At 45.0% G+C, this 27,447-nt stretch overlaps 2 protein-coding genes across 5 annotated transcripts in view; one reads left to right on the top strand and one right to left on the bottom strand.

Annotated features, from left to right (window-relative positions):
• LOC138809331 (ELMO domain-containing protein 2) overlaps window positions 1-12,689 on the bottom strand; it is a 24,530-nt gene extending 11,841 nt beyond the window's left edge. For 2 of the 4 annotated variants that reach the window (XR_011366809.1, XM_069995872.1), the window contains exons 1-2: window positions 2,024-2,223; window positions 1,433-1,580 (exon numbers count right to left, since the gene is read on the bottom strand). Coding sequence is in view for 3 of the 4 variants with exons in the window: in XM_069995872.1 (XP_069851973.1) it covers window positions 1,433-1,574 (142 nt within the window). In the remaining variant the exon portion in view is untranslated. Of the gene's footprint in view, window positions 1-1,432; window positions 1,581-2,023; window positions 2,224-2,439; window positions 2,546-12,519 lie in introns of those variants that run through there. The other 2 variants (XM_069995874.1, XM_069995873.1) reach the window with 2 other exon arrangements.
• Window positions 5,203-27,447, top strand: LOC138809326 (alpha-1,3-mannosyl-glycoprotein 4-beta-N-acetylglucosaminyltransferase-like protein MGAT4D). The gene is made up of 11 exons (XM_069995857.1): window positions 5,203-6,064; window positions 8,768-8,926; window positions 12,093-12,257; window positions 15,914-16,047; window positions 17,753-17,799; window positions 19,660-19,773; window positions 21,999-22,074; window positions 23,758-23,872; window positions 25,324-25,454; window positions 26,633-26,740; window positions 27,096-27,447. The coding sequence occupies exons 1-11, from the start codon at window positions 5,203-5,205 to the stop codon at window positions 27,108-27,110; spliced, it is 1,926 nt and encodes a 641-aa protein (XP_069851958.1). The 3' UTR covers window positions 27,111-27,447.

Raw genomic sequence — 27,447 nt, 5'->3', positions numbered from 1 at the left:
GTCCCAAAGTAAAGCTTTGTCATAAGTTCTTTCCCCACATTACAATACACATACCAAGCAGCCTGCAGAGATTTCTTATCAAAAAGTACTTTGTTCTGAGCAGTCAAAAGGGCAAGTCAAAAAAGCAGGGTATAATTTAAGTCAGCTCTAGGCTGTAAGAACTAGGGAAGTAAGTAAACCTCAATCATCCATTGCCCGAGGCAGCCTGTCATTCGACCAGTTACACACCAGTCATGCAGAATACGGTCCTCTCTTTTCTCATCTGGATAACACAAGTCATGATTTTCTACTTAACATAATATCATGAGCTGCAGGGGTGGTTTCCAGGTCCTCCTTATCCTGGCCAAAAAAAAAAAAAAAAAAAGAGAGAGAGATGCCCAACACATTTCTCACCCATCTATGGTCTAATTTAGGGAATAAGTATTGAAAAATTGGCATATTTTAGAAGGCAAGAGAGTAGGATTGTTAAAACTAGAATGAAGGCAAAAATATAAGCCACATCTGGATTATAAACTCTCTACTGCTGCATTAAAAAGAAACACACACATTAATTTTAATAAACTTAACTCAACAGGCCCAAAATACCATCATTTATGATTAGTAAGAACATGCACTGCATATAAGTAGCTATTAATAAGACATTTTTACAATTTTTTGGTGTACCAGGAGTTGAACTCAGGGTCCTGAATTTTCACTAGGTTTTTTTCCTCCCCATTCATGGCTGGAGCTCTTCAACTTGGGCCCTATCTCCAGTCTAGCATTTTGCTAGTTAATTGGAGAAAAGACTCTCTGGGACTTTTGCCTAGGGTGACTTGGATGATCAGTTTCCTGAGTAACCAAGCTTTTGACCTTCTTTTCTTATATAAAGGCTTTGAACCCCAGTGTGTACCTTATAGCACAGTGCATCTCAGACACGTCACATTTCAAGAGAGCAGTAACCAGCTGGCTACAGGTAATAGGACTGGACTGCAAATTTGGAGTCTTAATCTTCACGTGGGGCATTAATCCCATATGGGATTAATGGGTATGAAATTAAGAGATGAATGAAGTATAAAACTGAATCTAGACCATGACACTCCTTCCAGCACTAGTCTATATTAATTTGTAGTTTTCAATGGGATATGGTGGTCTCAATTTTTTTTCTCTAGAACAATTTAATCAATAATCTGAAGAACTACTGATACATGGAAGAACCCAGACTAGATTCTTCTTTGCACAGATATGGACTTTGTAGTCAGGTTTTTGTTCTTTTCTTTATCTATAATGTAGCCTTAGAAATACAGAGACTCAAAGATTACCAAGTTTATGAAACTCAGTTTAAGTGACTTGTCCAGAATATATAAGGAATCCACTCTGCCTGTAGGAACCGAGAAAAGATATTCGTTCTGAGTTAAATTTTTAGCAGTTTTAGGTATTTCTGTTGTAACATTACCTATCCTGTGTGTCCTCTGTGCACCCACACAGGTGTCAAAAATGCGCTGTAATTCACACTTTCCAGTCATCTGTCGTAAGAGCCATTTCATCCAAAATCGAAAAAAGTGCCCATAGAAGAACTCCCATAAAGAAATTAACATTCTTTCCTGGAAAAGGAAATATGTCAAGTAAGATTAAATTAAAAATTTTTTTTACTCTGTTCCACACACCGAATCTGAAATTCTGTGGATACTATGGATTCCTGCGTCTGCTCGGACCCCCAAGCAAACGGTGCCAGGGTGCTCCGCAGCCTGGGCGCGGTGACCGCAGCCTGGGCGCGGTGACGGCCGGCCAAGCGGGTCCGGGGGTCGCTTTCAGAAAGAAACCCTAACAAAAGGCGGAGGAGCCGGGCGGGTTCCCCGGCGGCGGCTCCGCGGGCACGGGGCCGCGCGGGGCCGGCTTGCTCTGGCGTCCCGTTCTGGGGGTGCGGGGGTGCGGGTGGCACTCGGGACGGGAGCGCGGCCGGGGAGGGAGGGCGACGCGCTGGGTAACCCCGGCGGGCGCGGGCGCCGGAGGAACCGGGAGCGTGCGGGCCGGACGGACACCGCACCTGGCAGAACGGACCGTTTCCCTCTCGGTGGGCGAACGGCAGAAACACCCAGCGGCTACTCCCGGAGGAAGTCAAAGCCCCCGGCTCCCCGACCTCCGCTCTCCCTCCCGGGTAACTCCGGCCGGGGGACGCGGCCGCCGGCGGGGGCGCCCGGGACGCGCCTCGGGCCCCCGCCCCCCGCGGCCCGGCCCGGTCACCGCGGGCGCCGGCGTCTACGAGGCCCAGCCCCCCCGCCCGCGCCCCGCACCGCGGACCCGGCGGCGGCCGGCCCGGGCCTCGACCGCGGGGAGTCGCCGCGCGAGCCCCTCGCGCGTGCGCGTGCGCGTGCGCGCGGTGGGCGGGAACGGCTGGCACAAAGCCCCGCCGCCAGGCCCCGCGCAAGCAGCCGAGGGGGAGAGGACAGAAACAGCAGCCACCTCACAGGCACGCCGGAGGACCAGAGGGAAAGCCGCAGCTGCCTCAGTTTCCCCAACTGCAAAGAGCCGGCAACAGAAAGGACGCCGCTCGCCGACCGCTCTCGGCGCGCACCGCGACCCGGAAGTGAGGGCGTGGAGGCCCTGAGACCGCCTTCCCCGGGTTCGGGGCCCCGCCCCCTCGGCCTCTCCTGATTGGCCCGCGCGCTGCCTATCGCCAGCGGTGAAGCAGAGGGCGTGCGCAGTGCTCCGATGCCCGGACGCCTCCACGGTTTCCCTGGCAACGGGGGCGGGGCGCCACGCCCAGCGCCAGCGTGGACTCGGGACGCGGCTCCGGAGGCCAGGCGCTGCCGCGGCTGGAGAGCCGGGGCTGTTGCCGCTGGTGACCCGGGGGTGCTGCGGGTGGAGGGGAGGCCTGGGCCCGGGCCCTGGGCGCCGAGCTCGTGACGGAGCCGCAGCGAAGGAGTTGAGGACGCGTGGGACCCACGTTTAGTAGTAAAGCGACACCACGGGGGACGGCGCGCGCGGGTCGGGGTCGGGGCCGCCGGCGTCACGTCGGGTGACCCCCTCGCTCCCGCACCCCGCGCCCCATCGGGGCCGGCGGTGTCGGGGTGGCCTGCGCCGTGCGGCGGGGCGAGCCTTTCCCGGGGCCCGCCGGGGCCCGGGTGCCGCCGGTCGGGCGAGGCGTGGCTCGGTCTCTGGATTCTCGACCCCCCCCCCCCCGTGACCCCTGCTGGCGCCCAGCCCCAAGCCCCGGAGCCACGCCGTGCCGGTGGACACGCGTCCACCTGAGGTTCCCGAGCGCTCTCCCCGCTCTCACCGGGGTGGTGACCGGCCACGAAAAAGAAGTGCGGTCCGTGCACGTGTCCAAGGCCAGCACGGGAGCCCCGCATGCTGATAAACGAAGTGTGGCTTCCCCTCCCCCAGAATAATAATGTATAAGGACATAATAATAACTTATCAAACATTCTTTCACTGTTCATCACAGAAAAATAGAGAAACCTCAAACACAGACATGTACTTGACGGCCTGTTGCGCATCGGGGAGCGCCCCACAAAGGAGTCAGATATCACACCAACAGCCAGGTATTTAGAATGTCAGGTGGGGCGAGTTATTTGTGTTACCGTTAAGGGAAATAGGTAAAAGGGGTATTAGGGAGGAGGACGTACGGTGTAATCAGCTCAGTAATGTGACGTGATGGGCGTTACTGAGTAATGAAGGTTATCACGAGGGCATCTGGAAGAGGAGGATTGTAGACACTTCAGTTGGGAGGAACAGGAAGGAAACCAATGCAGCTAGAAAAGGAAGAGCAAGGTGGAGAGCAGACAGTACGGACAAGAGACAACTTACATTAAAAGTAGAATCCTAGCTGGGTGTTATGGTATACACCTGTTTTCTCAGATATAGTAGGAAGCATGAATATGAGGCTCAGTGTCCAAACTAACTAGATAAAAAGCAAGATCCTTAAAAATAACTACAGCAGCACCAGGCACGGGTGAAAAGGAGAGAAGGCTGTTAGTATCATGGCTTCCCTTGATCTAAAGTTTCTGTCATGCTTGGCATTGTATGAGAAGTTGAGAAAACTAATTGTGACTCCATTTTTGTGATAGATTGGGATAAAATTACCTCGATCTCACTCAGCACACTTTTCTTGGATGGAAAAGAAATAATAATGCATGCTCTAGTAGTCTTTCATCACAGACATCTGACTTCTGCAGCTTCCTGCCACAATTTGATGAGACTGGAATTAGATATAATCACTGTAAATATCAAGCAATTCATTATAATGATGATGGCATTGTGACAAGGAGAAACTCAGATATAAGGGTGGTAGAGGCAAATCCAACTAGATAGTTTATCACTCCAGCTAAGATTTAAAAATAAACTACCCTTATCAGAAAATTTTCTGAAAATAACTTTAGTTTTTCTACAGTGTAAGTAATTAGTTATACTTCCTCTATGATATTGACAATTAAAAATGTCAGTGTCACACTGGCAATAAAAAGGAGGAACACACTGAAGGCTTTTGTTTGTCAGGCTGTGACCCAAATATGTGACAGGGGAACCCAGGATTCCAGCACAATTCAAAGGTTTTTGGAAGCTGTTCTGGTAGAATCATGCAAATTATAGGTTTTGAGTGAAACATACTACTGCCACCTTGTGGCAACCACCAGGATTCTTGTTAACGTTCCCGTCCCAGCGTGCTATGGGTCTGACATTAAAATCAGGACCCTTCCCTTGACACTTAAGGGTGTTAAGTTACTTTAAGGTACAAACTACCTATTATGTTCTTGGTAATATCAGGAAGCTGTTACAATAAAGAGGAAGCTGAGCAAAATTCTCCCAAGAATTCATGCCAACCCACGTGTCTCTGGAGCATTAGGACACCTAAGCAAGTAGCATCTCTGCTTCAGCAACTACCAGCCCACTGCTGTTGCGGAACGCTCTACATCTCAAGATGCTTTCTACCAAAGTACAACAGCGTCTCAGTTTATCAGGAAGCTACCCAGTACGGTAGGAAGTTAGTAAAAAAAAAAAAAAAAAAAGTCTGCTAGTGACTCCCACAATCCAGGGGAAGTCCGTGTAACCGGCTGAGAATAATGAGAATAATGCACCTGATTGACAATGGAGAAGGACTCATTTTTAAAATGTTCACTCTGGATAACACTGGAAACAGTCGTAGACAGCAAGTGGCAGGAAGAGGAGCATCCCGAGGAGTGCATGAAGCATCCCCAGGGGGTGGCAGGGATGTGACGGGGGACCGCGATGCCCGCCATCTGTGGCCAGCTCCGCCTGCTGTGCCTCCAGCCAAACGAGAGGACCCGCTGGTTTCCAGAAGCCGAGGGCCTGCCGTGCCCTCGAGGCAGTGAGGAGCCGCGATGCCTTCTCCCCGAGCCGTTCCTGACCGGGGCTCGGGGCACACGTCGGAATCATGCCCGGATTCCGGAGGATAAACCGCGGTCCTCGCGTGGAGCGAAAGCCACGGCGCGCTCAAAGCCCCGCATGTGGAGGGATTCCCTTCCCCGTGTCAGGGGCGTGTCCGGGGCGTGTCCCGGGAGTGTCCAGAGCCTGACGGGGGGCGTGTCCAGGGCCAGTCGGGGGACCATGTCCGGGGATGTGTCCAGGACCAGCAGGGATGGGGGGGAGGGCCAGTCCGGGGCATGTCTGAGGCCTGCCCTGGATGTGTCCGGGGCGTGTTCTGGGTGTGTCCAGGGCCTGTCCGGGCCGTGTCCAGGGCCAGTTGGGGGGGAGTGTGTCCAGGGCCAGTCCGGGGCGTGTCTGAGGCCTACCCTGGACGTGTCCGGGGCGTGTCCAGGGCCAGTTCGTGGGGACTGTGTCCAGGGCCAGTCCGGGGCGTGTCTGAGGCCTGCCCTGGACGTGTCCCGGGGAATGTGCCCGAGGCCTGTCCGGGGCTCTGCCCGTGCCCGGCGGACGGGCGGCCCCGCGCGGAGGGCGCGCGCCGCCCCCTCGAACTCAGGACCGGGCCGCGTCCCCACCGCCAAGCTGGCCGCCCCCCGCCGCGGGAAGGGCGACATGAGGACCAAGCACGTGAACCTGCTGATCGCCCTGGCGGCCTTCATGCTCTTCAGCTTCTCCTGCTTCTGCATCTCCAGGATGACGCAGACCAGTAAGCAGCTCCCCCACCCCACCCCGACCCCACAGCCCCCCACGGGGCGCGGGGTGCGGGGCCAGGGGGGCCTGGGGCGCCGCCTGCCCGCCGTGGGGTTGGCCCAGCCGCGGGGCTCCCGCCGCCCCAGGCCCCCCAGCCCCGGCGGTTGGGGGTAACGGGCGCCAACCGCCCTGGCCGCCTGCCCCCTTCCCCCCCCCCCCCCCGTCCCATCCTTCCTCCTCCCGCCCTGCCCTCCGGGTCAGGGTCCGTCCCGCAGCCCCCTCCCCGTGCTGTGAATTGCACCAGGACCCCCAGCTTTCCGTTGGGCGGTCGTGAGTCACCCACTCAACGCTGAAGTCAATAAACACGACAGCCGAAAAACCACCGGTCAGTGCTCCAAAGTGAGGTTCACAGTGTCGGACTGGACACGACACCCAATGTGTTTTCAGCTGAGGTGTCTAAGACCTGTGTGGTGGCCCACGCCTGAAATCCTAGCTGCTCTGGAGGCTGAGATCTGAGGATCAGAGTTCAAAGCCAGCCTGGGCAGGAAAGGCTGTGAGACTCATCTCCAATAAACCACCAGAAAGCCAGAAGTGGAGCTGTGGCTCAAGTGGTAGAGTGCCAACCTTTAGCAAATGAAGCTCAAGGGACAGCACCTGGGCCCTGAGTTTGAGCCCCAGGACTAGAGCCAAACACCACCACAAAAACCACACACCCGCCAACCTGAGCCCAAAGAAAGTTGGTTGGCATAGGTAAAGAACAAGCCAAAGCGAAAGCTAGCACACACATTCAATGAATGTAGAACTGTCACTAGCAAACGGAAATTTTCCTGTCATTCTGTCTTGTGCCCCCGGCTTGCAAGGTGGGATCTCTACCCCTTGAGCCACGCCTTCAGCATGCTTGTTCCCTGGTTGTTTACCAGGTGACCCTTGCACTTGTTCTTAGCTGTGCCTCCTACTCCTACCCCTTCTAAGATCATCTTCTCTTGGAAGTGCGTTGGATGTAGGCACAAGCCCCTGAGTTCTGACCAGTACTGCGAAAGGTGCTCAGGGGACTCAAGGCTTCTGATGGTGATTTGTCTCAAACCTTAGCCAAATGTTTTGAAAAAAGTTGTCCTACTCAATCCTGAGTGGCCATGCACACCATGTAACTATCTTAAACATGTAGATTTAACTGACCACAGAGCAGTGCATACGCAGCAGCGGGGCTGACAAATGAGAGGACGTGGGGAAGAAAGCAGTCATAATATTCAATGCATATCCATTGAAACCAGGGACGCTGAGATGCAGGCTGAGGTTAGGAGGGCTGGGGAGGATGTTGTGCCAGACTGGTTTATTGAATAACTACCCATTTGTACGACTACTTCAAGATAAAAATACAGTTTTAAAAAAGAAAGATCTAAGATTAGAAATGGTGTCTTTTAACGCGTCTGTGGGTCTGTCTCTGTAAATACTGCTTCCTCTAGAGACAACGCTTGCTTGGCACGCTTTACCTAAATTGATCCTTCAGGGATTGTCCTGCACAGTGGAAATGCAGTTGGGTTGCATCACCCGTGACATACCAACTCCAAACACACGAGCAGAGAGAATATTGCCTGGGAAACCCTGGTCACAGAGGGCTTTCCAGGCTGTGCTACACCCACTCTCAGGTTTGTCAGCATCCTGAGTGCACTGTGTGAACAGGCCGGGATGCTGCGGCTATTACAGTTCTTCCGGGGAAAGCACGCTTCAGTTTCTAAATTGGGTCTGGTGTTTGACAAGTCCAAACCCTTCATGTATTCAGCACCTGCTTGTGGAAGAGCTGGAGCTGGCCGGGTGCAGGCGGCTTGGGGATTTCACAGTTTATAAAGTAAAGTCCTTGCTTTCCTTCAGTATGCATCCTAGAGCACTCCTGAGACAGACCTTAACAAAAGGGGAATCCTTGGAGGATTTTAAGATGAGGAGCAACATTATCCAATGTTTGCCACAGAAGAGGTCAGGTGGTAATCAGTGATACTAAAAAAGAAAAAAGAAGAAGATAAAGATGGATATTAAGAACAGGATGGTTGGCAGATTACCTGTGCTGGTATGGGGTCTTGAACTCAGGACCTTCCACTCTTGCTTGGCTTTTTTACTCAAGGCCAGTCCTCTGTTTAAGCCCCACTTCTACCTCTGGCTTTTACCTCATTAATTGGAAATAAGAGTCTCATAGACTTTACTCCCTGCATGGCTTCACACCATAATCCTCAGACCTCAGCCTTCTGAATAGATGGGACTGCCAGCATGGGTCACCAGCACCCACTCAGGACTGAGAAAGGACAACTTCTTTTCAAACCATTTGCTAAGGTTTGAGATAAACTGTTGTTAGAAGCTGGAGTACCCTTTGTTCCAAACTCAGGGCCTTGAGCCCAAGTCAGGTGCACTTCTGAGAAAAGATTATCTGAGAAGGGGTGGAAAAATTAGAAAGGATGGAAGAGCCAATGTGCTAAGGCAAAAAAAAAATTAAAAACCACTAATAACCCAGCTTCCTCTGTATTACTATTTATAAAATTTAGTTCTTTCTAATCTCCTGTACATGTACATATATACTATATTCCATATATATGTACATATACATACCATATACCACATAGATTCATATATGCAATCCTCATATATAGTACTTTTATATACTATATATTGAAGATATTTTGTTATAGAAAAGTATGTGATGCAGGCATGTATATCTGCCTCCCCCCCACAGGCAATCAGTTGATTAATTGTAGGAACCATGTTTCGGAGATTAAGGAGAGCCTAATACGTTTAAAAAACACCAGTGAAAATAATCGCAAAGATCTAATGAAAGCCCTGATTCAGATGAAGCATGGTATTACTCGGAGAGAAGATTCATCAGGAACCGCAGGTTTGTGCTACCTTTATGTTTATGTACAGTAATTCATTTCCTCTAAATATGCTTTATTTCTGATCATCGGGATTTAATGACTTCTGTTTTTAAGGCATTCCCTTTCAATGAATGTAAGTCGACCAGTGTTGGCTCTTTCATTATGAAACATGCAAAACTCAGGTAACAAGAGCACAGACACGATCCCATTTCTGCCTTGACAGGCATCTGAGTATTTCTGAACTGCATTCTCTCCCTATGACCCACCGAAAAGATGCTCCCAGAGAGGTCAGGTCACCTCTGACCTCTCTTCTCCTACCAGCACACCTCCACTCCAATAGGCGATCCCTTCCTTACATTCCCCATCTGTAAACCTATGCAGCATTCTCATCTCTACACTGGTTGGCCATCTTCAGGTCTCACCAGGATGATGCCTAACACACCGCTGGCTTTCCTCTGTGTTCTGTAGTTCCATTCTCATGAATTCACTTTAGCCCATCCTAAATATAAGCATTCAGTGGCTCCAAATTTCAGGATAAAAATGCCTGACTTGTAATCAAATCTTCCCCCCACAAATGGGATTGCATAAAGTTGCAGAGCTTCTGCATGGCAAAGGACATAGCTAGCAAGATCAATAGAAAGCCCACGGATTGGGAGAAGATCTTTACTAGCCATACAACGGACAAGGGTCTCATATCTAAAATATACTTGGCACTCAAAAAATTAAATCCCCCAACAGCAAATCCTCAAAGAAACAACTGCCCAATAAATAAGTGGGCGAAAGACTTAAAGAGAAGCTTCTCTGAAGAAGAAAGAAGGATGGCCAATAGACACATGAAGAAATGCTCAACATCCCTAGCCATAAAAGAAATGCAAATCAAAACAACATTGAGATACCACCTCACTCCAGTTAGAATGGCAAAAATCAAGAACTCTAACAACAGATGCTGGAGGGGATGTGGACAGAAGGGAACCTTACTTCATTGTTGGTGGGAATGTAAACTTGTTCAACCACTTTGGAAAGCAGTATGGAGGTTCCTAAAAAGACTTCACATAGAGCTCCCCTATGACCCAGCAATCCCACTTTTGGGCATTTACCCAAATGTTTACAAACAAGACCACACTAAAGCTACCAGCACAACTATGTTTATTGCAGCATTATTTGCCATAGCTAAGATATGGAACCAACCCAGATGCCCCTCAGTAGATGAATGGATCAAGAAAATGTGGTATATATACACAATGGAATTCTATGCCTCCATCCGAAAGAATGACATTGCCCCATTTGTTAGGAAATGGAAAAACTTGGAAAAAATTATATTAAGTGAAGTAAGCCAGGCCCAAAGAAACAGGTCCCATGGTTTCCCTTATTTGCAATATCTAGTATATGTATGAGTCAAGCGGAAAAGGTCAGATAATGTGATGTTAGGAAAATGAACCCTTAGATATGTATTTTAATGTTTTTTTCTTTCATGCATGTGTTTCTAATGCATTTATAAGATTATTTCTTTGTTGCTTTGTATGTCCCTCCCCCACAGTATAATCCCTGCTTTCACTATATTTGATGTCAATATAACTTGTGGAGGAGATGGGGAAAAACAAGTCGTTTAAGGATACAGGTGGACCTGTTGCAACAATGAGAAGTACAAGTTGTCATGTCCAAAACGAGCTTTACAAGGCCCATGCGGGGGGTGGGGTTGGGGGGGGGAGAAAGATTGGGATGGGGGGGAGGGGGGAGGCTGGGAAGGGATGTGAAGGGTAAACAAAGGAGGAGGCTGCAATGCTTGGTAAGAAATGTACCCATTATCCTGCCCATGTAATTGTAATCCCTCTGTACAGTATGTTCACAAATAAAATTAAATTAAATTAAAAAAAATCTTCCCCCCAACTTTTAACTCCTGGCAGCCACTGACCAATTAGCTCTCTCTCCCTGTAATATGCCCTCCCCCACTCCCCAGATTCCAAACAAACACAGTCATCTAGTGATGCAGCACACAATCCTTGGAGACTGGTTCCTTTTTTACTGTTAAATAGCATTCCATTGTGTGGAGGTACAAGTAACACAAGTTTATTGTTTCAGCCATTGAGGGTCTACTATAGCGTCCATGTGTATGATTTTAGTAGGAAGAGACAGTTTCATTTTTTAAGGATAATATTATGTAAGTAGTGGAGTTGATGTGGCACAGGAAAAGGGTACATTTGACTTTGTAGACACTGCATGCCATTTTCAGAGTGAATGTACCAGGTTGCATTATCTATAGCCGCATAAGCAGTTCTATTCACTCTGGATTTTTACAGCTACTCTGGTGTCAGGGTACCTCAGTGGTAAGCCGTAGTTCCCTAGTGACTAATAATACTGGGCATCTTTAATGTTTCTGTGGTATCGAGAATTTTTTATTCAGACAGTTGGTTTTCTTACTGAGTTTCAAGTGTTTGGTATATTATCTTGTATATATGTCAGATGGATCTACAATTTCAAACTATTTCAAAATACTTTTGATTCATCATTTCATTTTCTTGCTGGCATTCTTCAGAGAACAAATATTTTTACAGTGTATTTTTGTTTGGGGGACACTGATTATTTTTGTTCCTTTATCAAAAACCAGATTCCTCCAGAGAGGTGAAAATCTACTTTTACTTCCTGTGATCTGGTCCATTAGTCGTGGGAAGATTTTTCTGTAGCGCCACACTGTTCTGTATTACGTGTTGTAAATTTAAACTGGGTGGTGTGACCCCTCCAAGTTGTTTTGTTTTTGTTTAAAGTAATGAATGGCACAGATAGACACATTACACTTTCAGGTGCTGCAAAGCAACATTCTGAAGACTGAAAATGTCATGCTATTGCTCAGAGCAGCAGAGGAACCAGTGGTGGCCTGTCCCTGCTGGACTTCCTTCTCCTGGAACGGGCCGTCCTTTGGGCCGCTGGCACAGGTCATAGAGCAAGGCTTAAATTGAACATGGCTCTAATTGATGGGGCAGATATTATTGTTAATCATCTTTGAGCTATATTTTATAGGCCTAGAATCATGACAATTCACATTTCCCATTATATGCAAGTGTGGAAATAGCACACTGAAAACCCTTCCTTTGTATGGTCAATATTTGCTAATAAAAGAGTATAATTTCCTTGACTAGCCTATTAATCTGTATATTAATACGTTAAACTTCATTTTAAAAATTGTATCAGAGAGAAACTATCGCAGTCTTTCAGCCAAGGAAGAAGGGGACAGATTGAATGAGAATGTCACCACCACAGCTGACAGATTCGAAGACATGAAGTTCTTCCTCCCTCACCTCCGGAAATTCGGTAGACTGTACCCTAATGTTGTCATTGGCAAAGGGAAAAAAGGAGGTAAGAATATTTCAAATCTGGAAGTTAAGTACATCTTTGGGGATATACTTGTGTGTCCAGCAGTATACACTATCTCTACCATACTCAGATATGTGGACCACCAGCCACAGTGCCATTGGATTACCAGAAGTCAGAATGTTCTGTGAGGAACTCAAATTCAGTGTCATTCCAGATACTCTGAAAATAAGGCATGTGTACATAGGGCATTTTCAAAGTGCATGACAGATCTCTTCGCCTTGGGTTTGGTAGGAATTGTCCTTACCTGGTAGTTTTCCTGCTCCCCATCTTTCTTGAGCCCAAGGTCAGCAGAAGGTTTGTGGAAGGGCTGTTTGGCCTCAGCCTTGAAGCATGAGTTTAAACTCAGCAGACAAACATGACAGGGAAAGGCAGGAGGGTTTCAGAAAGCCCCGTGACATTGGGCCAAGGCTCAGAATAAACCCCACTGGTTCCAGTGGGTGAGCCCACAATGGGAGAACATGGCCAGGCCCACTGGTTTCCTTGGTGACTGTCTGCTTTTGTGCTGTCATGGCAGACCAAGTGGTTGTCACAGAGACAGTGGCCTGAGAGTCACAAACCTTACTATCTGGCTAGGTTCCAGTGGCGCTCGCCTATCATCCTAGCTACTCAGGAGGCTGAGATCTGAGGATTGCGGTTTAAAGCCAGACCAGAAAGGAAAGTCCATGAGGCTCATCTGTGCCAAATTACAAAACAGCTGGAAGCAAAGCTGTGGCTCAAGTGGTAGAGCACTAGCCTTGAGGACAAAAGCTTGGGGACAGTGCCCAGTGCCCTAGGACTGGCACAAAACAATAACAACAAACACACAAAAAGCAAAAAGATATCACTATCTACCCTTTCACTGGAAAAATTTACTGACAGACACCATAAGCAGGTCTTGGGCATTAGTAACATTCCATACCACATGCCTATAGGGATTAACCATGTCTACTATATTGGGATGTTGGTGCCAGATGACACGGGTTAGCATTTACTAATGTTATCTTACTGTATTCCTCAGACTGAGAGAGACAGTATATTCTTTATTTCAAGTAATCCCAGTACAATAAGGCATAGTTCCATGTCTATATACCTGAGAAAGCTGAGCCTTAGGGAGACCAAGGAACTTTTTGATCTTGCACTTGAGGTGTCTTGAACTGCACCAGATTAGTTCTTTAGAGACTCTGGAATGTCACATTTAAATGTAGAATACCTGCTTTGATGTATGAGTATAACACTGTATGCTAGACAAAAGCTAAGTTTTCTGGAGGAGACGCTGGAACACAGCAGAAAAAGCCTGTCGAAACCGTAAGATTCTAGACAGCAAGGAGAAGAGTAGCCGTGAGTAAGCTGACGGCAGCAGGGGCCCTGAGCGGAGGGAGGGGAAGGCCGGTGAGAGGTGATGGCGTCAGGGAGAGTGATTTCCCAGCTCTCTGCGTGTGTTCTGGTCCGCACACAGGATGAGGACATCCACAGCTTCCCTTTGAGGCCCTTTTGGTGATGTTTCTCAACTAGCAAAGACAATTGAAAGGCGATTTGGCTCTGGTGAAACATGTCCTCCTGGAGAATCTCTTTGCTGTCTTCTCAGGTTCTCTGTAAGCCCTCCCCTTGCGATTTTTGAGTGAGTGCCCTTGTGATTTCTTGCCTGGCATCAAAGCACATCTAAATGTTTTCTTATGGATTCAGCATTGCCAGAGTCAATCTATTTTTCCTTCACTTCCCTGAGGCGTGCCACTAAAATTCCTAACTGATCATGCGCAGCTTTTGCTTCAAATTCCCCAGGAGCCCTGGAGTGGGCCCCGGGTAAACTCAGCTGCTCTGAGGACCATCTGTAGAAGGTGGGTTTCTGCAGTGCTGAGCACTGCCTTTGGTGGCCCATCCTCAGTCATGTGACTCCTTTACCTGCCAGCCCATCCTCAGTCATGTGACTCCCTTACCTGCCAGCCCATCCTCAGGTCATGTGACTCCATGACTTCCCAACACGCATCACAGCTTCTGTGGGAAGGCTTTCCTTGCCCTTGCTTGGCCAGCTGCTGCTTTGTTCTGAGAGTTCATTAGCCCATAGCGACAGAATTGCAACCGAAACAAGGGGCCCCCTCTGATAGCGCTAAATGAGCGGGTCACGTGTGGGGAAAACGATCCATGCGCTTGGTGGGAATCTTTTGGTGGGGGCAGGCAACCCACACCAAGAAAATGAAGGGGAGTATTTGAAGGAAATGGCATCAAACTAACACGAGGGTAAAAAGAATTAGGAGTAAGCAAAATAGTGAAAAGGCAGGAGGCAGATGGCGGGAAAGTGGAAGTTGGTCATCACGTGGAGGAGAAGAAATACGTAAAGCTGCCACAGCAGGAAGGTCTAGAAAAGAAATGTATATACAGGTTTGCACTGCTGTACAACTGCTGTACAGTTGGGCTGGGGTTGTCAGTAGCAACATAAGAAGAAGCCAAATGGAGAATGGTGAAGGGGCGGGCCATTAGCTTATTTACCCCAAGTTTAGCGACCCTGCTGGTGTCAGGAATTCTCTAAGTGTTGATGCATTATGGGGAGCAAGCCAGACAGGCAGAACTGCACTCACCGAGTAGACAAGGTAATGACGACAAGAGGGCTGCGTGCCAGGAGGGACAGGGGAACATGTTCCTCGGCAGACAGAGTTAGTGTGAATCTGTCATCAAAATGGCTGCTTAGCCAAACCCAGAATAACGTGTGGAACTAGCCTGGAGGAACAAGAATGTTCTACCCAACAAGAAAGGGCATGTTCAAAGGCCCAGAGGTGGTGTGCAGACAGTTTGGGAGGAGGAGAAAGTTCATGCAAAAGAGATAAGTCACAACTAGGTCATAAGGGCCTCAAACACACTTGGAAATATAGTTTTTTTTTAAGATCCAAACTCAAGGGGAGCCAGGTCAGGAATTATATTCATAGAGGATCTCTCAGTTTCCAAGTTTGATTTCTAATTTATGCTGTTCATAAAAAATAATGTTTGGTAAATTATAGTCTTTAATGTGAAAGTTGAGAGCAGGTGAGGTGGTGCATGCCTGTAATCTCGGCAACACAGGAGCCATAGGTAGAAAGATCTCGGCCCAAGACCAATCATGCACAAGCATGTGGGTCTCTATTTGAAAAATAACTAAAGCAAAAAATGGGATTCTATCAAGTGATAGAATCAAGTGCTTAGCAAACACAAGGCCCTTAGTTCAAACCCCAGTACTGCCACAAAGAGAGAAAGGAAAGAAAGAAAGAAAAAGAAAGAAAGAAAGAAAGAAAGAAAGAAAGAAAGAAAGAAAGAAAGAAAGAAAGAAAGAAAGAAAGGACGAAACCCTGAATGGGGGTTCCAGCATCTCTTTATGAAAAAGAAAGTATTGGCCACTGTAAAATGGCATGTACCGAGTTAGACAGATGAAAGCTATAATAAATAGGAAGTGTTTGATTGTCATGTCAAAATCTCCCCATCAGAAAACATGGCGCCCGCTTAATACCTTTAATATTATTTGCAGTCTGCTGCAAATGGGAGTTTCCTTGCACAGAATTGGGAGAGGTGCCAGAAGTAGGGTCCGTGATTTGCATTATTTCTGTAATGCTGAGACCAACCCCCACCCGGGGCTCGGTTCTGCTCAGTGACCGCAGCCACGCCCCCCTCCCCCCGCCCCTGTCTCCTGTGCTCAGTGTCCTTCGCTCTGGGCATCCCCACGGTCAGCCGAGGAAACCACAGCTACCTGGCCTACACACTCACCTCCCTGGTCTCCAGGATGACGACCCTTGAGGCAGAGGACGCTGTGGTCATTGTCTCCATCGCAGACGTATGTACGGAGGCCTGGTCCTCCTCTCCCGATGCCCCCCGCCCTTCCTCCCTCCGCAGAATCACCAGGCCAGTAGCAACTTTTAAAGAATAATAATTTTAAAAAAACATACATGCTTTGATGAGAAGAGAAAAAAAACATTCAAATCTCTAAAGAAAACACAACGTGGGAAATACAAGTTGGCTAAATTTGAATTGCATTTAGTGTAGGATCCCTGGACGCTGTAAAATATAGAAATTATGTTATAAACAGAACTCTAAAATGGACAACTACTGTAATGAAAACAAAAGCTGCTTCCTCAATCAAAGATGGGCGTCCAAGTCCAGAGGTGAACGCAGGACTAACCGCCAACACTTGAAGGCCTCTGCCCCCCGCCCCAGGGTCTCACCGAGAGTATCAGAGAGAGGAGCAGATCCAGCTTCAAAGAGGAACCTGCCCAGGGATTAATAGATTCACATCTAGGTCTAATGGCTTCAAAAAACTTTTAAGCCCTAATCCATGTATCTGTTGAAATTTTGAGTACCACTGTAAGTATTAATGGCATAAATTTTCCGAAGGGGAATTTGGCAACGTGTATCCCATTTACAACGTATGGGACTTTTGCCTCGAAAATTCAAATTCCTTTGGAAATAACCCATCAAGGGTTTAAACCCAATAAAAATATGGCCGAAGAGTAGGACCCCTGAGAACATGGGTTCTGGACCCAGATTTCCAAGGCATAGACGCGAGCCCCTTTGCTTCCTGGCTGGTAACCACAGACAATGCACCCAACTGCTCGGCACTTCCCTTCCCTCACCTGCACAACAGTGATGATAATGTTACTCTTCCACAGGGGTGTTTGGGAATGAGATGGGCTAATAAATCTAGAGTACTTCTACTTAGTCCCACGCACCGCACAGAGTAAATACTTGTTTTAAGAATTGTCAGTGGACTGTTGCTTACGAAACTCTCCTACACATTAGAGCATGCATCCTGGTTTCAGGCATTCAGTGCTGTCTTTCAACGTGGTTAGGTTTGATCAGAGGACTGTTGGCCTACAAAGTATTCCCAGAATTTTTTTTTTTTTTTGCTAGAAATGCTAACGGGCTGTAGTGCTATATTTTGTGTATATTGCCATCCATTTTATTTTATAAATATCATCCTGAGAGGGTAAACTACAGAAAGCACGTTACAGAAGAGTCTGTCATCCAGTCTAGCACACTGTTCTATGTTCAAGGATCAGATTTAGAAAGCATCTTAACAGGCTGAAAACCTGGGGAATGGCTCTGAATTATACCATGTGGGAAAACATCCAATCATTCTGAATTAGGCTTACTGTCATATCATGTCCACCAACTGAAGATGTTTTCTAAAAGAATAGTTCTTTGAAGCAATTCATTCTCAGGTAACACTTTTTGGAGCAGAACACTTTCAGACAGTAAGATTTTTGTATAGTAATTTTTAAATGTACTGCAAAGCGGTATTTCCTACTATAGTAAGGTGACATGTTCTGTATTCAATGTCTATATTTTAACTGCTCTCATAAAAAGTGAGTAAACACTAGAAATGGTTAGGATATAACATTCTATACCTAAATGACAGGTTGCAAAAATGTTGTATCAATAAAACTAGGAGATTTACTCAGTTTCAATATGACAGGTTGCAAAAATGTTGTATCAATAAAACTAGGAGATTTACTCAGTTTCAATATTTTTTCCTTTTTTAGAATAATGAAGATTATTTAAATTCTGTTGTGAAAATGATTAAGAAAAAGTAAGTACCACCTGGTAAATTAAAAACTAGCCATTCTTTCATTTTTCTCCTGCTTTACTCTCTGTCTAATTATGCTATAGTTTATGAATGATCTTGTAATGAATACAGAAGTGGAGAATGAACCTATATATCTTTCTAACCTGTGGTGCATGCTAGAAAAGATAGGTATCACTACACCAGGCTAGAATCTTTCTTTTCAACAATTATGGGAAGAAGAAATTACTTGTCACTTAACATTTGTATTTCTAGGACCATGTTGGATGATTGCATGGCTATCATTGATGATAGTTTCATTTGCCTCCACTGTTTTCAATTGCTGTACAATTCTTATGGTTTAGATTTCCAGAACATTTCTTACTCTGAAGGGTACATAACTACTTGGACTTTAAAAAAAACATTTCAGTCCTTTTCATTGGCATGTATTAATTCATACAGAGTAAGAGGTTTCATCATGACATTTCTACAATGCATACTAACATCTTTTGATCATAGTCACTCCTCAGTTGCTCTTTCTTATCCCTGTCTGTCCTCCTCCTTCCCCTCCCCTTCCTCTCCCTGTTGTCACCCTTGTCTGTCTGTGACCTTACCATGTTTTATTGCCCCTCCCCCCAGCTTCCACAAGTGAGAAGAAACATGGTATTTGTCTCTGTGGGACTGGCGTATTTTAAAAAAGATTATTTCTCATTCCAACCATTTTACAGAAAATGGCAAAATTTTAAATGGCTGAAAACCCCCGTGTATGTGTGTGTGTGTGTGTGTGTGTGTGTGTGAGAGAGAGAGAGAGAGAGAGAGAGAGAGAGAGAGAGAGAGAGAGAGAGAGAGAGAGAGAGAGAGAGAGATTTTCTTTATCTAGTCATCTCTTCAAGGACACCTACACTGATGCTGTAATTTGGCTATTGTGAATGGTGCCACAAGAAACACAGGTATACATGGGTCTCCATCCTTAGCTGACCCTGCATCTTTGGAGTGTATCAGTAGTTGTAAAGTTAATTAGAATAATACAATAAGAAAAGGGGTTGGAGGAAGAGAAAGAAAAGAGAAAACTAAGAAATGAAATGGAGGTAGGGAAGGAAAGATAGGAAGTAATATTAGCAATCAATGAGAGAAATACCATAATTGTTTACACCTTTGAACATTTATCAGAATATCACTCTTTTTCTGTGAACTACAAATGTGTGGAAAAATACCATAAAGCTCATTTATTATGCTGCACAATGTACACAAATTGTGTCATTCATATAAACCTTTGTCCTGACTTCCTTGTACAGTAAAAAATAAACATTTCCTTGAGGATTCAATATATTAATATCATAATGCCTACATTTAAATACCATTTAGAAGTCATATCATTTATCTCTAAAGAAAGATCATGTGTAATTTTCTACCTGGCCTTCCATGGTTGGCCTTGATGGTACGATATTTCTATGAAAGGCCTGGGGATGTGGTTATGTTAGATTTCTTGCCTCGCATGTGCAAGGCCCTGGGTTCAGTTTCTGGCCCTGCAAAAAAAACAATTACAACTTTTGCGAGAAGTATTTAATGTATTTTTGTGGTGTCCTTAATTGATATACTGCTATCAACTTTTAAAAAATAAAGATGCTCAAAGTACGTGCTCCCCCCATGGGCCAACCCCAGTCTCCTAGTTCAGAAGCCATATTCCTATCTTCTTTATTAATTTTAAGCTAGTTTAAATTTGTGATATTCCTGTCTTTATAAAATTCAGCACTTTAATATCATGTATTAACACATGAAATAATTCAAAGCAAAATATCATATAGACAGGCATAAAGTTATGTAAGTACTTGTCATTTTGGTGAATTGAATATTGAATCATCAGCCTCCATTTGTGTGTGTGTTTAGATTCAGTTGGTATGTGCAGATGGGGAGCATAGAAGTCATTACAATACCCACTTTCTTCTATCCAAACCTGGTCCTCAGCAACGAGACGGTGACTGGGCACGCACAAATGAAAAGGTAGGGTAAGCCAGGGAGCCTTAAAGACGGCTGCTGAGTGCACGGCGTCCTCCCTGAAGCGGGGAAGAGCACTGCAGATACTTCCTCAGGCACCAAGGGGCTCAGAGTTTGCAGCGGTGGTCAGCTGGTAGAGCACCAGCCAGTGAGCAAAAAAGACAGAGAGGGAGAGGAGAGCAAGGATGGAGAAGGGGGAGGGAGGGAGAGGAAAGGAGAGGGGATTAAAGGGGGGAAGAGAGAGAGAGAGAGAGAGAGAGAGAGAGAGAGAGAGAGAGAGAGAGAGAGAGAGAGAGAGAGAGAGAGAGAGCTGAGCCAGGTGAATTGGCTGCAAAACCTGCCACTGTGTGTCATCCAGGCCGGGGAGGTGGGGTGGTGGCATGAGATCAGCCACAGCGGCGGTACTTACACCACAGAAATGGGCAAAGCCACACCCGCCATCTCCAACTCCCCCACTTGCCCGCACATCTGCGAGTTGTCTTTGCTTACATTTGTAGACTGATGATTCCACCCACGAAGCAGGTGGGGGAGCAGGGATTATAAATCACTGCATCAGGATTCTAGCCTCTGCTCCTCTCCATTCTGGATGTCCCAGGCAGGTCGGTTAGTCTTTGATCATTTCCTTATCTTCCCACTGTACATGATGAAATGCTATAAAAGAGCCTCAAAAATGTGAACAGCCTGTAAAGGTAAGCGTAAGCCACAGGGAGTGTGTATAAGGGTCTGTGTTGTGGTGAGGTAAACCGATATTGGGGGCTTAGTGCTCACAGATGGCTCACCCGGAAGCCAAGCTCACTAGGAGGCTGAAGCTAGAGGATCATGGCTCAGAGCCACCCTTGGCAGAAAAGTCCACGAGACTCCATCTCCAAAACAGCCCATAAAAGGGGTCCTGGAGGTGAGGCTTAAGTGGTAGAGCTCCCATTTACCAATCAGGCTGAGTGATCGTGAGGCCCTGAGCTCAACCCAGCCCCCTACTCCTACCTTCCTATTGTGGTAGATAGGATAGGAAATGTAACAATTTGGTTGCTCAAAACTTAATAAAGAGAGAAAGACATGTTGCTGAGGATCAGGCTTAAAAAGATTTTTTCCGTGGGATCCTATTAACTTGGTTCTGTTTTAAAATTTTATATATGGTATGTCAGAATCTAGAAATATTTCAAAAATTAAATATGAATATGCTCCAGTTTTCTGGCTCAGAAAGCTAGGGGACACTCAGCCCTTCCCCTCCTACCAGGTCCCTCTCCCCTCTACTCCTCTGCCTGGGCAGCGGCCTTTCCCCAGCCCTAGCCCTGCCCTGCCCCCCTCACAGCCTTTCTCCCCAGGGTAACCCCACATCTGTCTGCTTTTCACCTGAGATGAGACTCATACTTGCTGAGGTCCCTTGTGTTTTAGTCTCCGCGCACTCACTGGCCCCATCAGCCTCTTTTTCCTCCGGTCTGAAACCACGGTGTCTGCTCTTCCGTGCTTGGGACCTGCGCAGTAGCGAGTCGTGTTTCTACACAGCCAGTCCCTGGCGCTTTCTCCCCCACCCACCCCACTGCGCTGTGAGTTGGCCCCTAGTGTTCACATCTGCATGTTGAACTTTCTCACTTGCTCTCATTTTCTTAAGTTTGCATCTTTTCATGTGAGATTCTGCCATTCAGAAGAGCAAGAGCTGCACTGCAGTGGTATTTTCAGGACAAGACCTAGAATCCAGCTTTATGCTTTCATATGAACAAGACCTAATACCAGAAAGAACATGGACTTGATCACTTAGTCCAAAATTTAACTACATGAGAAGTAAAATGTAGATTGTAATTTACCATAGTTTAGTAAAAGGAGACAATACCTACAGAATAAAGATAGTAAGCTTTTCGTTATGTGAGCTTAATAGAAACACACTCAACTTTATCGATGGATTGATCTGTGCCAGTTCGGCTGCCTGAACTCAGGAGGTAGATGCTGTCCCTTAACTTTTTTGGCTCAAGGCTGGCGCTCTGCCACTTGAGCCACTCTACTACTGGCTTGTTGTATAGCAATTGGAAATAAGGGTCTTAGGAACTTTCCTGCCTGGGCAGGCTTCAACCTGCAATCCTCAAATCTCAGCCTCCTAAGTAGCTAGGATGACAGGAATGAGCCACCAGCGCCCAGCATCAACTTTGTCAGTTAACTATAAAAAGCTGACTTTTAGAGGGTGGCTTACCAACTAAATAATAATGAAAATAATGACCAATTTTGTTGTTTATCTTTAGGTTGTACACGAAACAAGTCTTGGATTTTTGTATTTTGATGCTGTATGCCCAGCCCAAAGCCATGTATTACCTGCAGGTGAAAACTTGCCATATGTGTTATTTTTTGTGAAATTCAGTATTCCTTTCTCTCTCTCCTGTAACTCCTTCCTTCCTCCTTGTGGTCGGTCTTCTGCCTTACTTTGTACCTCAAAAATAGAAAATGCTTATTGTATGAGGGTACCAAAGAGAAGCTTCAAGTTGACTCTACCATAATTTTCCATGGGGTGTACTATAATGGGAAAAATTACAGTAACGTTATGCATAACGTTATACACTCCGGAAAGAAAATCTAAAGTGTGGTGAAGTAGAAATTCCACTGTATACGTTTTCCTGCCCGTTATTTTACTAGACTAAATAAGTCTGTTGGTGACAAGGACTCACTGTAGAGCCTAGACTGAGCCTCCTGTCTCAGCCTTGTAGGTGCTGGGACTACAGGCCTACACTGTCATTCCTGTCACCATTGTGTGTGCCTGGCATTTACCCCACATTGTCTCACACATTGTGAGCAACATGGTCCCATGAGGCCTTAGTATATTTGTAAAGATAAATCTGCCGTGTGTAATTTTTACCGCTCAGTTACTGCAGATTTTCTGGCAGTAGTGTTATGGTTTACGACCGCAAAAGTATCTGATTTATGTGACTACATAGACCATGTGCACCTCTGAAAAGAGATTTTGGAATGTTACTGGTGAAAGTTACAGAAAGGCAAAAGCCTTTGTCCTTACTGGGCTAAAAATCCTTTTCTGTTCCTCATTGGATGCAAGGTCATAGAAACGTAAGATCCCGCCAGGGTCTACTCTCCAGTCGGAAATGCCACAGTTCTGTTTTGACTGAGAACTTTCATTTTCCTCCCACTTATTTAGGAGTCCTTTTCTTCTGTTGATCACACAAGACACACATTACATTAACAACAAAAGGCCCTTGTTTCCTGCTCTGCTTCTCCCTGCAGTGGCCATGTCCTCACACCACAGTGGCAGCCGGCCCTGGGCGGGTGGACTGTCATCTACCAGCCAAAAACCACTCAGTCAGCCACAGTAGCTGCTACTTGCATGTGGCAGGAAGCAAAGTTCATTTCTGCCATGCGCTAGATGTTGCGTCTCTGCCCCAGATTCATCTGTTGAAATCCTAAATTCCTAATCTCAGAATTAGGGCCTTGGGAAGTGATAAGGGCTGGAGGTCAGAACCCTAATAATTGGGATTAGTGTACTTATCAAAGAAGCTGAGAAGTCTGTCTGGCCCCTTTCCCCACCTGAGGACATGCAGAAGTCAATGCCCATGAGAGACCGGATACCAGATTCCAGATCTATGGGATGTGTACAGTGCATGGATCTTGGACTTCCGTGACTCCCAGGGCTATGAGAAATGAATGGCCATTGTGTATAAACTAATCTGTAGTGTTTTGTTGTAATAGCCCAGATGCACTAGAACCAGGGTATCTGTGAAGATGAAAATGCAGTCAAACAATGCAAGGACTTAAATTGAATATTGCAGGTTAGCATTTAGGAAACAGATACTGTGATCTGGCTAGTCTCAGAGCCAGAAAAAGAAATTTGTCTGACTCAAATGTCCTCAGGGAATTACACTAACAATAATTTCCTCACTAGAACCTTCTTTCAGTGTATCCTATTTTAAGTATTATCTACCTACATGCTAATAATTGACTCAGCAGAAGTATCGAAGGACTAATTCCTTTTTTGTTGTTGGTTTGAATATTTTTCAGCTAGAAGATGACATCATAGCTAAAAGGATGTTCTTTAAAGAAATGGCAAATTATGTGCATAATATTGCTCCAAATAATTGGTTTTTCATTGAGTTTACAGTGATTGGATTTATAGGTAAGCAATAGATCTATCTTGTTGGGATCAAGCTTTTTAACAACTAATGCCAGTTTATAATAACAGTTGCTTATTAGTTATCCAAAAGAAACAAAAATAAAGAAGGAAGGAAGGAAGGTAGGGAAGGATGGAGGGAAGGGAAGGGAAGGGAAGGAAGAAAGAGAAATGACAGAGCTAGGTACCAGTGGCTTACATCTGTAATCTTACTCAGGAAACTGAGATCTGAGGATCACGGTTCGAAGCCAGGCTGCAGGAAAGCCTGTGAAACTCTTATCTCCAATAAACTACTCAAAAAAAAAATCCAGAAATGGTGCTGTGGTTCAAGTGGTAGAGTGCTACCCTTGAGCAAAAGAAGCTCAGTGACAGCTCTCAGGCCCAGAATTAAAGCCCCAGGACTGGCAAAAACAAAACAAAACAAAACAAAACAAAAAAATTGAACTCACAGCAAGTGAGGAAATGAACAAAAGCTTACATTTCCATGACTAAAGCCCCTGGCTTGATGCTGGCTGACGGAGCAGGGATAGGGAGAATCCAGCTTCTGATGTAGGAGCACCAGTTCTGATCTAGGAGCAGGGCGTGCGGCGGACAGCTCTACGTCATAAGCATTCTGCATCGCTTATGGAGCGTGAACTTTTGACTGAGTAGTCTCCCTCTTATTTCATTTTAAAAACAGCATATTAAAAACAGTAGTCACACCTATTGAATCATGTTTTTTTAATGTAGGGCATCATTAGTCATTATTAGGAATAGAATGAGGTAATAAGAATGGATGGGTGCAGTCAGGCTAGGTAAGGAGGCCAGTGATGGGTGACACTGATGAAGATGCTTTGTACTCGTAAATCAGTGTGTTGAATGAAACCCCTTTGTATACCTAGCTACTTACAGATAAAAATGAGGGAATTATTTTAAAGGATCATTAATTATACTCAAATTCTGACAAAGGAATGCTCATATATTGAAATAGAACGCTTTTAATTTTTTAAGTAGTTGTACCAAGGAGGTGCCATATAACAAAAGTTTATAAATACACGTTGAACAATATCACCCCTTTCAACATTCTCATCCTTCCCTCCCCTACCCATTCCTCCCTATGCTCTAGAACATTTTGAATAAGAATTAAGTGCCAGAAGTGATGAGGTCGTAGGTAGTTAGATAAGACCACCACAGTTTGCAGGTAATGCAACACTGTGGCTTTACCTCACCAACAGACGGCATGTGAAGTCAGAAGTGGCTTCTTGGATGTTAAGCTCAGCTTGCTTATACCCTTTCTCTTTCATAACTGGTTAAGCAGATAATAAGGCTTCACTTTATCATCTTGGACCATCAATGATTCTGTAAAATGTGTTTCTGAAGGATGGGATATAGTTTTAAGTCATTTCTGGATATCTTTGTGCTGATGGAAGGGACTGCTATTTATAAGCTTCTTGCATCCCATTTACTTTTCTTCACAGGAAAACTGTTTCGATCCGAGGACCTGCCTAGCTTTGTGCGTTTTTTCTTAATGTTCTACCAAGATAAGCCCATAGATTTGCTCCTGGAGGACATGTTTTATGTAAAAGTGTGTGAAACAAAGGAACCTTATGTGAGTATTACTTAATACATATGAAATATTTAGAGAACATTCTTTCTACTGTAGTTACCTATATTTTCTTACCAAACTGAATCTGATGATACCATCAAAATTTTTAACTAAGATGTCCCTATATTACATGAGGTGATAGGAGGACAAAATTGTAGAGAAACTTATAAACACAAGAATAAAAAATAGGGAGTAACAAAAAATAGAATTCTAAACCCTCCATACTTACATTAAATATAAATGGCCAAATATACTCAATTGAGAGATGCTAAGAACAGATTTACTAAAAGTATTTCTTGCTATTCTTGGTTCAAACATGAAGTATGGATTAAAATAAATAGATGGGAAAAGTAAAGACTGAAAACAATAATCAAGGAACTTTATACGATACTTACATAGGCTTTAGTGGTTCACCAGGTAACACTGCAAACAATTATAGTGCATAAATTCTTCACCATGAAAATGAAATTGACCTCACAACTCCCAAACTGTCCACACCCATTCAGGTTGAAATAGGTGAACTACATAACTCTGCATTGTACAAAGTCTAGAAAAGACTTTCAGCATTTCAGATATATTTTTGTTTTAGTTTGGTTTTATGCTGCTGGTGACTGAACCCAGAGCCTAGAGACTGTGCTACCACTGGACTACATGTCAGCTACACATGTTTGCTTTTAATAAGATTGGTGTTAGCCATTTTAAAAATATTTATATTTTTATTGATATCACAGTTCTTCCCCATTAAATATCACATAGCTTCTGTACTTTAATCTTACATGTTTATTGTTGATAATCATATTATTGTTGAAGAAGAAATTTCAGTCATAATGAATACAGGAAGAGAAGGATATGCACAATGACACCTGGCTGAAATGGATAGGCAGGGGGAAAAAACTACACATTTTATGTAAGTTATCAGAACAGAAGAAAGAAAAATTTAGCTAGTAGAAAAGTAGTTTGTTTTTCCAAGACAAGAATCATAAGAAATACAGGCTTTGACCAAAGCCTTCTCTTACCCTGACTGTTTCTCTCCTGGGAAGAAAGAGCTAACAATTACATTTTTGTATTAATGTAGTAGCCCAGAAAAAAACTGATATAGTAAAAAGTCTGCCATCATCAAATGCAACAGAAAGGAGCCTTCTGAGATTTTACAGGAGATTCTTGTTTGTCCTCTTTCCCAGGAAGACTGTAAGCAACGGCAGCACAAAGTTCGTATTCGGTACAAGCCTTCTCTCTTCCAGCATGTGGGGATACAGTCTTCATTCCCTGGGAGAAGACAACTTCTCAAAGTAAGACTTGGAAATAGAACTTCAGTGGCCAGTCATGTCTCAATAACGTATAAGCTCTTGGTTAGAAAAAGAGTGAGGACATGACACTTTAACACACCCAACCACTCAACTGTAACAGAAATGCATGGCAGAGGGTTTGCAAAGTTTGTGTCGACTCTCATGGTCAAAAAAAAATCTGCCTTATAGAAATTTTTTTGCCTTACCATTTTCACCTGTGCAATTTAAATAATAAGACTCAATAAGAGTTTTGTGAATCATAATACTCAACTTATACCTCATACCATATAAAGTAGAATCAACAATATCTTAGTCATAAGTGTGAATATATTGACATTATTTTTTAATTTTCTAACAGGATAACTTTTATTAGGAATTTCATTCCAGCTTAGAATTTCATTCTTCCAGCTTCTTTAAAAATCATTATTCTCATTCTTTGGGGGAAAAAATGTCATGGCAAGAACAAGACTTCTTCACATTTTAAAGAGTGGACAAGAGACTGAATTATATTTTTAAAGACTAAATCTTAGTGGTAAGTATTAAAATCAATGAATCTGCACAATGATCTTCACTACTCAGTGCTTTAAATCATTGTGTTTTATATATGTTCAACTTTTATTGGTATGTTTTCCTTAATATTTATTTCTAAGAAAAGCATTTCTTTAATATTTGTTTCTTTTAAAATGCAAGTTGTTCCCTAACCAATTATA

This window comes from Dipodomys merriami, unplaced genomic scaffold (genome assembly GCF_024711535.1).
Source record: "Dipodomys merriami isolate MVZ:Mamm:240054 unplaced genomic scaffold, mDipMer1.0.p SCAF_491, whole genome shotgun sequence".
In the NCBI taxonomy this organism is placed as follows: Eukaryota; Metazoa; Chordata; class Mammalia; order Rodentia; family Heteromyidae; genus Dipodomys; species Dipodomys merriami.
Note: the sequence above shows the minus strand (reverse complement) of the source record. Positions and strands in the feature narration are given on the sequence as shown.